The 13,355-nt window shown below is 37.6% G+C and overlaps 1 protein-coding gene across 1 annotated transcript in view; it reads left to right on the top strand.

Annotated features, from left to right (window-relative positions):
• CRISPLD2 (cysteine rich secretory protein LCCL domain containing 2) overlaps positions 1 to 13,355 on the top strand; it is a 79,704-nt gene that overhangs the window by 47,240 nt on the left and 19,109 nt on the right. The window contains exons 9-13 of the mRNA XM_074286318.1: positions 555 to 621; positions 1,374 to 1,504; positions 4,332 to 4,375; positions 5,302 to 5,374; positions 7,496 to 7,571. Coding sequence (XP_074142419.1) covers positions 555 to 621; positions 1,374 to 1,504; positions 4,332 to 4,375; positions 5,302 to 5,374; positions 7,496 to 7,571 — 391 coding nt within the window. The remainder of the gene's footprint in view (positions 1 to 554; positions 622 to 1,373; positions 1,505 to 4,331; positions 4,376 to 5,301; positions 5,375 to 7,495; positions 7,572 to 13,355) is intronic.

Raw genomic sequence — 13,355 nt, 5'->3', positions numbered from 1 at the left:
AAATGATATCTTTGTTGTTGTTCAATTGTTTCAGGCATGTCTAACTTTTTGCAAATTCATGTAGTTTTCTTGGCATTTCCTTCTCCATCTGTTTTACAGGTGAGGAAACTGAGAGAAATAGAGTTAAGTGACTTGTTCATCGTCATACAACCTGTAAGAGTCTGAGGTCACATTTGTCAGAAAAATAAAATCTTCCTGATTCTAGGCTCAGCCCTCTGTTCACTGCACCACCTAGCTGCCCCAAATGATGACTTTAAAGAACATGAAACTGGCTTACGTAGGTTAACTGTTAATGTGTCCATAATTCATATGTTTCAACTTTATATGTAAAATTGAAGGACACAGTAATTTAGATTTTAACCCAGCTCCTGTCAGATCTATCACAAATTTAGAATTAATCAGGGTACAAATGAGTAAAGTTCTCCTTTTTTTTGGAAAGGGCACTTGCAGGAAATGAACATGAAAAGGACTAAGTTATTAGCATAACTATTAAGTAAAATATTTGATCCTGAGAAATGATGTGTTGTTTTTCTCCTCCCCCCTCTCCAAACCAGATATCAATGCCCAGCAGGCTGTTTCAACAACAAGGCAAAAATTTTTGGAACTCTTTTTTATGAAAGTGTAAGTGTTGCTCATTGCCCCTTTAAACAATATGGGTCAGATTTTATAGAAACAGAAAATATGACTATTTTAACATGGAAAGATTGTCTTATCTATTCATAGAATGATGGACCTGGAGTTTAGGGAACTGATCTGCAAGAATTCCCTAATTTCACAACAAAGCCAGGAAACCAGTTTTGAAAACTGGAAATGATTAGCAAGCTGATCAACCTTAAAATAAACAAACAAGCAAACAAACAAAACCACAAGGGGCAAAGTCAATAGAGAATTGGCTGTGGAACCTGGAAGGTGTAGGCTCAAGGGTCATGTCTGAGATGTGCTGCCATGGGATCCTGGGGAAGACACGCTACTATTTCTCACTGCTTTAGTTAATTCTATAAGACCAGAAGTTGCTGACCTGCATTGGTAAAAGGAATATTCTTATCTGGGACTTCCTAGTACACATAAATGACAGATCTGGTTTCTATCTCTCCTAAGTTGGAAGGGAGAAACTTTGCTCTTGATCCTTTTTATTTTAAGATTTTTCTGATCTTGGGGTTTTGAGGAATAAAAATCCCAGAGAATAACAAAATCACTGCATCATTTCAGTCTGTAATAACCATCTTAGCAATTTAGTTGGCTGTGCTCAATCAATACTATCTGTTTTTTAATTTTTAAATTTTTTTTATTTTTTTGTAAAATGATACTTTGCTTGAGAAGAGTTTTCCATTATGATCAGCTTTCTACCTCTCCGTTATCATTTCCCCCCTTAGTCATCAAGCATATGCCGTGCTGCCATCCATTTTGGTGTTATAGATGATAAAGGAGGTCTGGTTGACATCACCAGGAATGGGAGAGTGCCCTTTTTTGTGCGCTCTGAAAGGAATGGCATTGCATCTTTAAGGTAAGTATTGACTTGGATTTTATGTCATTATGGTTTCTTCTCTCCCCCTTTTACCTGAGTTATTTAAATCTTTTTCATTGTTCATATTTATTTATTTTTATAATACATTGTTTATTCTTTTTTCTCTTTTTTAATAATAGCTTTTTATTTTCAAAATACATGCAAAGATAGTTTTCAGCATTCACCCATGCAAAACCTTGTGTTCCAAATTTTTCTCCCTCCATCCCCCCATTTCCCTGCCCTAGACATTGTGCTATTTTGAATAGCATAATATGCATAAATGCATAAACCAAAAATATTTTATTTATTTATTTTTGCTGAGGTTAAGTGACTTGCCCAGGGTCACACAGCTAGGAAGTAATAAGTGTCTGAGACCAGATTTGAACCAACTAAATGCCCTCAAAAACATTTTTAAAAAGCCTTGATCAATACACAGCTCACTTTGGTCATTTTTATTAGTCAGCAAGCATTTAGTTTACTCCTTGTCTTCCACTGTATATATGAAGAAAAGCAAAATGAGTCTCTGTCCTCAATGAGCTTACCTTTAAATGGAGGAGACAAATATGAAAATAACTAGGTGATAAAAGGTATATATAGTACAAATGGAAGATGATCTCAGAAGAGAAAACATGATGGGTTTGGGAAAAGCCTATTGATGAGGATGAGAATTGAGCTAAGAGTTGAAGCCAAGAAAGCCAGAAGAGGAGATGAGGAGGACCAAGATCATTCCAGGAAAAGGCCTGGAGTCAGAAGTTGGACTGTTGTCTTGTAGTAATAGCAAGAAGGTCAATAAAAGTATATAGAGGGCTAAAGTGTAAGAAATTTGGAAAGCTCAGCTGGATCTAGTGTGCAAAGGGCTTTAAAAGCCAAACAGAGAACAATATATTTGATCCTGGAAGTCATAGAGAACCAATAGAATTTGTTGAATATAGGGTGACCTGATCAGTGCTGGTCTTTAGGAAGATTACTTTTGGGACAGCTAGATGGAGTAATGGATAGAGCACTGGCCTTGAAGTCAGGAGGACCTGTATTCAAATCTGGTCTCAGACACTTAACACTTCCTAGTTGTGTGACCTGGGCAAGTCACTTAACCCCAATTGTCTAAAGGGGGAAAAGGAAGATTACTTTAGCACTTGAGTGGAGTTCGAATTTGAGTCAGAGAGACTTGAAATAGGGAAACCACGAAGAAGACTATTGCTATAGTTCAGGCACCAGGACAGCAATTATGGGAGTAGAGAGAGAAAGGCACGTAGGAGAGCTGTTGTTAAAGTGGAGTTGAGTGCAAATGAGAATTGATGGTTGTAAGTCTGAGTGACTGGGAGAACAGAAATAGGGAAATATAGAAGAGGAGAGAATTTGGGGGAGAGAATACAAGGAAGCTTTTGACATGTTGAGTTTGAGATATCTATGGAACACCTAGTTCTAGATGCCCAAAGCAGTTGATGGTATAAGACGAGAGGTCAAGAGAAAGAATAGGGATGGATGAATAGATCTGCATTGGAGCTGATAAGATTACCCAGCAAGCTAATATAGAGGGAGAAGAAAGGGGGGCTTAGGATACAATCTTGGGGAAAATTCATGATTAGTGAACATAGCATGGATGGAAATCCAATAAAAGAACTTGAGAATGACAGGGAAAGAATGAGAAAAAATGGTATCACAAAGGAGGGAATATCCAGGAGAAGAAGGTGATTGATAGTGTCAAAGAGTTCATACAGACAATTGATATATTGCTTGCTTTCTCATTGGATAGGGGAGGAGGGAGAGAATTTGGAATTCAGAAAAAAAATTTAAGGAATTTTGAAATAAAGAATAAACTTTTAAAACTCTAAAGATTATATACAGAGAGGTCAAGAAGGATGAAGATTGAGAAAAGGCTGTTAGATTTGGCAACAGAGGTAATTGGTCACTTTGGAGAGAACAGTTTCAGTTTAATGAAAGATTTTACTGCAGAGAGTTCAGAAGTCAGCAGGAAAAGAGATGGAGTCATGGAGTATTTCTCAGATGTCTCAGAGTTCAGCCATGAAGGGGAAAAGAGGTAAAGGATAACAATAATGGAAGACTGCTCTTTTAAACTATGAAGAGACATGGTGTATTCGAGTCATCAGAGAAGTGGCCAGGGGACAGAAAGAAATTGAGGATAAATGAAGGGGAGAGGATGATGGAGGAGACAGTCTGCTAGAGAAAGGGGGATGGAATGGGAACAAGGGGAAGAATCCATTGCTTCTTAAAGATAGAGAAATAGTGTTAATAATCTCTATGGGAAAGACAATTGAAGCTGGGTATTCATATAATTTTAGTGCTGGGTAGGAGTAAAGAGCTTATCTAATAATTGTAATAACACTTTAAGATTTACAAAGTACCTCATTTAATCCCCGATAACCCTAGGAAATAGGTATTGTTGATATTATTATCCTCAATTTACTTGGGATGAGGCTTTAAGAAATTAAGTGGGCTTAGCTTTGGGGTTAGAAACAAGTTTTGAACCTTGATCTTCCTGATATTGCTGGCCCAGTGCTCTATCTGCTACACTACAGGGCTCCTTCCAATCCAATCTTCTAATTTTCTGTTATTCCTTAATAGGAATCCTGATCTCTACGTGGGTCCGTTTTTTCACAATTTTTTGCATTTGTTCCCAGAACTCCCAAGAGTTGTTCCCATTTTTCAGTCTACCTATCTGATTCCTAGAGAGCTGCTCATACTTGGAGTTTGTAGCCTTTCCATAGTTTGTGTTTAATTTAGAATGACAGAATCATATTTAACTAACTCATTTGTATTTCAGAGAATATGATTATACTGATCATTTTCTTTTGTATTTCTTTTATAGTAAATACAAAGCTTCTAACTCATTCATGGTTTCCAAAGTAACAGGTAAGACTTTTGCTGGGATATAATAATAGCTAATATTTATATAATCTTTTAAGAATTTCATAATACTTTACAAATGTCACCTCATTTGTTCTTCAAAACAATCCTGGGAGGGAGTTGCTATTGTTATCCACATTTTACTGCTGAGTACATGAAGACTTCAGTTAAATGACTTACCCAGGTTCACGCAGCTAATACATTCTGTGGTTAGATTTAAACTTGGGGTCTTCCTGATTTCAATTCCAGCCATCTAACCACTGCTTAAGCAAAATTAACAAAAGCTAATTTAAATTTCTACTGGAAAATCCCTCAAGTGACTTTACTGTCACTATTCTCTTCCACCAATGGAACCCTCCTTTGTGACAAATTTTCAACTTAGCATCCTTTGTACATAAAGAAATGCTTTAAAATGCTTATTCTATTGAGTGTACTATTAGTCTGGGAGTCAGAATTTAGCATCTGTTACTTCCAAGCTGTGGAAAGTTAGAGGGATCACATCCCTTCTGGGCTAGAGTTTCCCCATCTACAAATGGTAAATGTACCTGTTTTGCATATTAACTATTCCTAGAGCATTGGAACAGGAAAGGCTATTAGAGATTTTCTAATCTCTACTCTGGAGAAGCTGGGGGAACAGTGGATAGAGCACCATGCTTGGAGTCAAGATGATTTCAAATCCAGCCTCTGGTAGTTACTAGTTGTGTGATCCTGGGCATGGCATTAGCCTGGTTTACCTCAGTTTCCTCACCTGTAAAATGAGTTGGAGAAGACAATGGCAAACCACTCCAGTATCTTTGTCAATAAAACCCCAAATAGGATCACAGCAAGTTGGTTATGAATAAACAACAACAAACTCATGCCCTTTATTTTAAAGGATAGTGAAAATAACTTGCTCCTGACTTTCCCATTTTCCATTGTGTTTGTTCCCACAGTGCAAGAACTGGATTGTTATAGCACGGTTGCTGAGCTATGTCAATTTGAGAAGCCAATGAAACATTGCCCAAGGTAATGGTTCTACCTGGGGAAATGATTCAGGGTCCAAGCTTATGCCTTTGATATGATGTACCTTCAGCATGGTGACCTTCTAACACATGTCTGTATCACAGTGAGAGATGTTGAAGGGTGACCAGAGTTAAGTTCAGATGCATTGAGTCTCCCAAACTGATGCTGATTCTCTTTTATTATAAGAGATTTCCAGTGAGATCTGGATTTACCCTAATTCTTCCAAATGACTTAGAGATAAAGTTGGGAAATGTCTTCTTTAGCTATATTGGCTTACATAAAACAATGTATTTGCAGAATAAGCAAGACTTCTTGTTTATTGTGAATTTCTGAAGTTGTTATACTTTTTTCATTTCCTCTCATCCTTCTCTCTCTCTTATATACACACTTTCTGTTTCTGTCTTCCTCTTTCTCTCTTTTTATCTGTCTCTTTCTCTTATACACACTCTTTCTCTCTCTGTCTCTCCCTCTTTCTTTCTCTGTCTCTCTCTCTCTCTCTACACACACACACACACACACACACACACACACACACACACACACACACACACACACACGTCTTTTCCTGCCTCTGTTTCTCACCTTGGCCTTTCTCTCTTATACAAACACACGTAGGATTTTCATAAACATAAACTATTATTAAAATTTACACAATGACTTATGATAGTTTTTCAATGAAATCACTTACAGAGAAAAAAATGAATTGTCTCAATTTTACTGTAATGTTTAAAATATACCTCTATTGAGTCTAAATTGTTTATTTGAGAGGTAAGAGATGAGGGGGGAGGGTCAGTTTTCATTTTCCCCAAAACATTGTGATACGTGATTCTTAAATCACTTTAAGTTTTATTGACTTTTTTTTTTAAATTGCAATTACTTTACTGCCACCAACAGAACCCTTCCTTGTGACAAAGAAGTCCAGTTATAACTTTCAGATTAGCATCTGCTCAGAAATTTTGGAAATTAATTGTAATATAGACTTCTCTACAGACTTTTTTTTTTAGAGTTAGGAGAAATTGCTTTGTTCCAACCTCCCATTTTATAAATGAGGACATTGGAGTTTAGAGCATTGTTCAAGCGACTTCTTCAAGTTTCCACAATGACCACTGTCAGTGAGAAGAATTCTGGTTCCCTGCTTCTTAGCTCAGGACCCTTCCTAGCACTGGACCAGGAGTTGGGAAACACCTTGATTTAAATTGCACTTCCAGCTGTTAATAGTTATAGGACCATGGAGGAGACACTTAACTTCTCTAACCCAACCTATAAAACAGAGATGATAATGCCTTGTGGCACTTAGTTTAGAGAGTGGCAGATAATTGCAACCAAGATTATGTATGTAAAATACTAAACTTTCAAATAATATACACACATCAGCTTTTTGGAAACCAGATGATGAATTCTTATATGTCATTAATTGATTCAAATTCCATTAGGTAAAGGATCAGTATCTGAAATACATTGAAGTTTTAAAATGAGTATTTCTTTAGCCCCTCTTTCATAAACGTCCTCCCAAAATCCATGGTAAAAGGATTTGAGATGCCAAACCATTGTCAGGTAGACTCCCAATAGCTAGGGTCATCCAAATACATGATGTATGCCATCTGGAGAAGAACATCAGTCTAAACTGTGTAAGATGAATGTCTTATCTAATTTCTCAAGTCTAATCCAGTGTTCTGAAATGATCTAGAAGAAGGAATGTCCCTCACCATCACTGGCAACTACATAGGAGTGGGAGGAAGAGAGGGAAAATATATTTCTCCTCTTTGCAATTGACTCTGTTCCCTTCTATAAAAGAGAACAAGATGTGAAAATTACAGCAATAATTTTATTACATGTATTTATTATAATGTAGAGAAATGTGCTGGGCTCTGGGAAAATCTGAATTTATATGAGAGTTAGTTCTTTCCCTATAGATCTCACAATTTAATTGGAGGAAAAAGTAGCAGTGCTGCCAAGCTCATTAGAGAGTCACCAAAAAAGGGTTTTGCTTTTTTTTTTTTTAAGTCCCAGGGAGACAAAGAATGTGAAAAAGAAATGCAGGTGGACCGAGGGGCCCTCAGAATTTATTTTGGTTTTATTTGGTTGTTTAATGTGAAGAGTAAAGGTTTCATATTGTTGTTTCAGAATTCGTTGTCCAGCCCACTGTAAGAATGAACCATCATACTGGGCTCCGGTGTATGGGACCAACATTTATGCAGATGTGAGTATGTTGGCAGTTTCAGTAAAAGACATAATCTCAAAGTACCTGAAGTCTTCATATACTAGGTTTCAACGTCTGAGAATCAGGAAACCTGGGTCTGAATTTTAGCTACTTTGGGAGATAATTACACAATCTAAGCCCTTCTACTTCCTTGGTTCAGACCTCAGTTTCACTACTTTTAGAGTTAAAAGGCTACATTGTAGAGTGGGTACAGTATTGGATTTGGAGTATGGAAAACAGGAGTACAAATCTCATCGCAGACACTTACTAATTGTAACCCTGAACAAGACATTAATTCCTGTGGGTCTCAGTTTCTTCATTTGTAAAAGAGGGTCACTTCTGTGATACTTTTCTGCTTGAAATCTAGGACCTTATGATTATTTCCAACTGTGCCTTTATTCATTAGATGTTTATAGAAGTCTGCATTAGTTTATACAGTAATTAGGTTGAATTTTTCTAAGTCAATTCTGCTTTTCCATTGCCTTATAGCTTATAATTTCACTTTTCTTTTTTCTTAATTCCTGAAGACATTTTCACTGGCGGCATTTTCTAGTGTGCCAGATTTGTTTTCCTTTATCATGGTCTCTTGGTAAAGCAGCTAAATTTATAAGGAAACCCAGGAGAGCTCATTATTCACTCAAGATTCCTGGGGTGAGACTTCTAGTAACAAGAAGAGTTTTAAAAGTTAGGCTTTTATAATATATTTCAGGATTGTTATGAAGACCAAATAAGATAATATTTGTAAAGTGAGTTTTTGTAAACCTTAAAACATTATATAAATGCTAGACATTCTAGAATCATGACTCATCACCACATTGATTAGCATTAAGTCCTTCCAGAATTGTTTGTTTTTATAATGCCATTGCTACAATAGAAATAGTTCTCCTGGTTCTGCTCACTTCACTTTGCATCAGTTCATGTAAATCTTCATAATTTCTGACAGAATAATGGTATTCTATTGCACTTTATAAACTGTAATTTGTTCAGCCTTTCCCCAGTGGAGAATACTTTGTAAACCTTTAAGTGCTATGAATATAAAAGCATCAGTGGTTGTCAGCTACAGCAGATATTGAGAATGATATGCAGGTTTCCTGTTTCTAAAGCCAGATGTGCCCTGAAGTTCCAGCACTCACAACAAGCCATTTCAATATGTGCTTTGGCAGGGCTGTCCATCCTTGGTTTTATGACAAAAAATGTAATTGTAGGTTAAATATTAAAAAAAAAAAAAACTCCTGGACACCAAGGTTTGTTTAGGAAAGCAGGGTAGGGAAGGTTACTTAAGAGAGCTGTAGAATTTTTTCCCACTGAAATTTCTAAGAATGGGATAAAGGTTCATTTGTCTAGTATAATTTAACAGTGAAACATAGTGGATAGAGTCCTGGGTTTGGAATCAGGAAGATGAATTCAAATCCTACCACTGACAACTGTTAGCTATGTGACCTCAGGAAAGTCACAGATAGCTGGCTAAGACTTGAGGGGATTGATCCCAATCCCTGAGGTTCCTCAACTTCTAGATCCGTGACCCCATCATCACTCTATGATCAAAGGAAGTTAGATGGTTAAACATGGAAATTGCTGGACTTGGAATCCACTTTGAACTTAGGATCCTACTAAATTAGAGTTGAGCTGTCTCCCAAAGTGGGAATTCACCATGCTGATGAAATGACAGATCCTTCTTTTATTTAAATGCTGTAGAGTATGCGGGCAGCTCGATGATGTAGTAGGTAGACCTGCGTTCAAATCTAGCTGTGTGATTCTGAGCAAGTCATTTAATCCTATTTGCCTCAGTTTCTTCATTTGTAAAGTGAACTAGAGAAGGAAACATTTCAGTATCTTTGCCAAGAAAAGCTCAAATGGAACGACAGAGTTAGCCATGACTAAAATAAGTAAACTACAATGGGGTTAATCATTCCCAAAGGAATATATAGTGAATTATGGTTTATAAAATGCTCTAAATGCATCATTCTGACTTCTTTTCCTACGACATCATTGTCAGACGGATAGTGCAGGTTCTGTTAGGTGAGGAAGCTGATATCCAGTAAGAAGCTGTGACTCAAATAGGGTCATATATGAGATAAGTGGCAGAGTTACAGTTCAATCTCACGTCATAGGATTGTTTGTCTAAAACTGGGAAGGACTAAAGAGATCTCAATATGCATTCCACCTTTCTCTTTTAGGAAATTAAGGTTCAAAAAGGGTAAATGACTCACAGAACATCAGATAGATTGTGTCAAAAAGGATAAATGACTCACAGAAAAATCTCTATAAAGTAGATTATAAATTTTCTGACTTCAGGAGGGTCAGCTTGGTATTATAGTGGATACAACATCAAGTGTGGAGTCACAAAGACTCAAATTCAAATCTGACCTCAGACACGGTCTAGCTGTGTGACCCTGGACATGTCATTTAACCTTGTTGGCTTTAGTTTCCTTATCTGTCAAATGGAACTCAAAAGGAACTCACAAATGACTAGTATCTTTGTCAAGAAAAGCCCAATGGGGCCACGAAGAGTTGGACATGACTGAAAAACAACTCGGCCTCTGCCTGCACTCACTGCTTGTTTTCCAGATCTCTTGACTCTAAATCCAGCTTTCCCCATGATAGGAGCTACCTTAGAAGACCTGATGTCTTTTCATTTCTGGCTGTGAAACCCCTGTGGACAGGCCTATGTATTTAGGGAGGCTGAGTCCTTTGTGGTTAGAAGAATTTAATGTACATTCTGTTTTTATTTCTTTGTTTTTTAAAGATGAGAGGTAGAAGACTGAAAAATTTGGCTTCTGGCCGTCAGAGAGGTTCTAACTCAAGAAGAAGATGAATGAAAATCATTTTGACCTTAGTAGAACAGGAAAGGGAGGGAAGAGATTGAAAAGCTCTTTGAATTCGTGATTAAACCCCAGGTCCCTGGAGCAGTGACAGAGCAAACAGACTTTCAGTGGATTGAGGAATGAGTCCAACGTTTTTTCTTGCAGGCGGGACATGGAAAGAGCCAGGCAGGTGGTTTAATCTCTGGTAGTTTTGTGGATCTGGGCTGAACCTCCCCTCAGTGGCTCCAGTAAGGGAACAGAGCCAAAGCTGCCCCAGCTAGGTGAAGGGTGCCATGAAGCGGGGGTGTGCAATCCTTCCCCCTCTGATTTATACTGTCTGTGTTTATTAGAGGAGGCACGCTCCTGTCTATGGTTTCGGACGTGTCAAGGGAGTAGAACTTGACTTATAATCTTGTCTGGCACTAGAGCAGAAGAAATCTTAACTCTAGAGATGGAAAGGTCCACAGGCAACATCTAGAATCCAGAGATTCTTACATTTTCTTGTGTTTTCAGCAGTCTGGTAAAGTCTCTGGAACTCTTCCAAGAATAATGTTTTTAAATATATAAAATAAAATACAAAGGAAGTCAATTATTTGAAACAGTTCTCAAAATATTTTTTCAAAAAAGAAGTTCCCCAACTTAAGAAACCCCAATTCTAAACCAAATTTTACGGATGAGGAAAATGAGTGAAGGGATTTGCCCAGGGTCTCCTTGGTAGTAAGTAGGATTTGAAATCTGGTTCTGAGTCCAAAGTAAATGTTCCTTCCACTGCATCTAGTGAAGGGGGAAGGCTTCCACAGGGTGTATCATGCCAGTTTGGGAGAGCAGGACCTCTTGATGTGGAGTTTTCTATTTTAATGCTCCCTTAAAGAGAGAGAACTGCTTGTATCATGCAAGGTCCCATTTGCAGCTCAGTTCTCTTGCCTCTGCTTTGTTTCACATCCCAGGATTTCTAGCTGGGGGCTGCTTTTCCTGGGAGATTTAAGTCACTCCCATTGGAATCTGAAGAATAACTTTAGGGCATGAAGCATTCCAAAACCGTGCCAAAGAAATACATGCGTATGTAGAACAAGGATCCTGAGAGCTGGTGAAGAGAGACACTCAAGCCCTGGGAAATTTCTGGGACCATGTGGTCATGAGCATAGTAATGAGACAGCAAAGCCCCGTGGCTACTGCTTTGGATCTGGGATTTCTCAGGGCCTTCTGGGTAAGTCTGAAAAGAAGCATGGTGAAGGTAGACAGGCTGCACTGTTAACATTCAAGCCATTAGATTGAAGAAATGAGGTCAGTTTTTAAATAGCTAAGTGACACTGGATAGACCTAGAATTGGAATTAGAAAGACCTGATTTTACATCTGACTATGGACTTGCTAGCTGTGTGAGCTAGTCAATTAACTGATGTCTGCCTTTGTTTTCTTATCTGTGAAATGGGGATAATAATAATAACAGCACCTAACTAATCCTTGGGGTTGTTATGAGGATAAGATGAAATAGTATTTGTAAAGTGTTATGCTAGCTATCATTATTATTGCTGTTATTATTAGGCTGAAGGAACCGAAATATAACTTAATAATTGAAAATAGGCATACTTTTATATGTCTATAGATTAGGTAGCTAGTAGTACTACTATATAGTGTTCTGTGAAATCATAAGAAATTATTTCCTTTCTTTTACTCCATTTCTAAGAGAGAAAATAAAAGTAGGTTTTGTTTTACTAGGAAGAAATTTTAATTCTAATTTTTATCAGGTAACCATCCTAAATGTCTCAGTCCATCAGAATGGCTTTCTGATTATATCCATAGTTTAGGAGCAGCCAGATTGAGAGATCTGCCCCTTTCACTAACTGCATGTGTGACTTTGGCTAAGTCATTGCCATATTTCTTCTCTGTGAGTGAGAAGATTGGACTATGACCTCCAAAGAACTATCTAGTTCTAAAATACTGGAATTATATACATAATCTCATGGCTGTGGACGATTAGAACCATTTCTCTTTTCATAGCCTTGTTGCCTTTGTTCTCAGTGTAAATGTTGCTGTTAATTCTGCTGGAATAGTTTGAACCTGAAATATGAATTTCTTTCTATTTATTCTCTGTGTATGTGTATTTCCCTCTGCCTCTGTCTCTTTCTCTTCTCTATTTCTGTTTCTCTTGGTCTGAATAGACTTACAGGATTGCATATGTGTAGAGGAGGTGTACTTGTGTTTACATGTGTGTGCAAATATGTGTATATGAAAGCAAGAGTTTTATATTACTACAAATATAAGAATCATCATATTTGAGAGCTTGGAAAAAGCTAAACAAGATGTAGTTTGGAAAGCAGGAGATTAAATCAATCAGCTGTTCAATAATAAAAGATAGGATTTATAAAGCATTTTAAGGTTTGCAAAGCACTTCACATCTTATTTTATCCTCTAAATAACTCTGGGTGGTGGGAGCTATTTTTATACTCATATTATGTCCAGAGGAGGAAATTTTTCCCCCCCCTGAGGCTGGGGTTAAGTGACTTGCCCAGGGTCACACAGCTAGGAAGTGTTAAGTGTCTGAGATCAGATTTGAACTCGGGTCCTCCTGAATTCAGGGCTGGTGCCCTAGCTGCCACCTAGCTGCCCCCAGAGGAGGAAATTGAGGAAGACAGTGGTTAGGTGATTTTCCAAAATCCCCCAATTATTATGTGTATGAATTAGGATTCAAACTCAAGCCTTCCTGAGTCTTGTTCCAGCATCTCATCTACTGCCTGTGACAGAAATGTAATTTTAGGTTAAATATGTAAAAAACAAAATTCCTAAACACCAAGGGTTGCTCCATCTAGCTGTCACTCAAGAGATGTTTCAATATCATTTGGGCAGTCTGTATCTTTTTGCATCTTAATCAAAGCTGGGCTTTTACTAGACAAAGGAAAGTTCTTGTATCCATTTAAAACAGTGGGAGAAGAAATTAGGTTACCTTGTGCCAGGAGGGATTTCAGTTGGTGTGTGACTTAC

Source organism: Sminthopsis crassicaudata, chromosome 2 (genome assembly GCF_048593235.1).
Source record: "Sminthopsis crassicaudata isolate SCR6 chromosome 2, ASM4859323v1, whole genome shotgun sequence".
NCBI lineage: Eukaryota > Metazoa > Chordata > Mammalia > Dasyuromorphia > Dasyuridae > Sminthopsis > Sminthopsis crassicaudata.
Note: the sequence above shows the minus strand (reverse complement) of the source record. Positions and strands in the feature narration are given on the sequence as shown.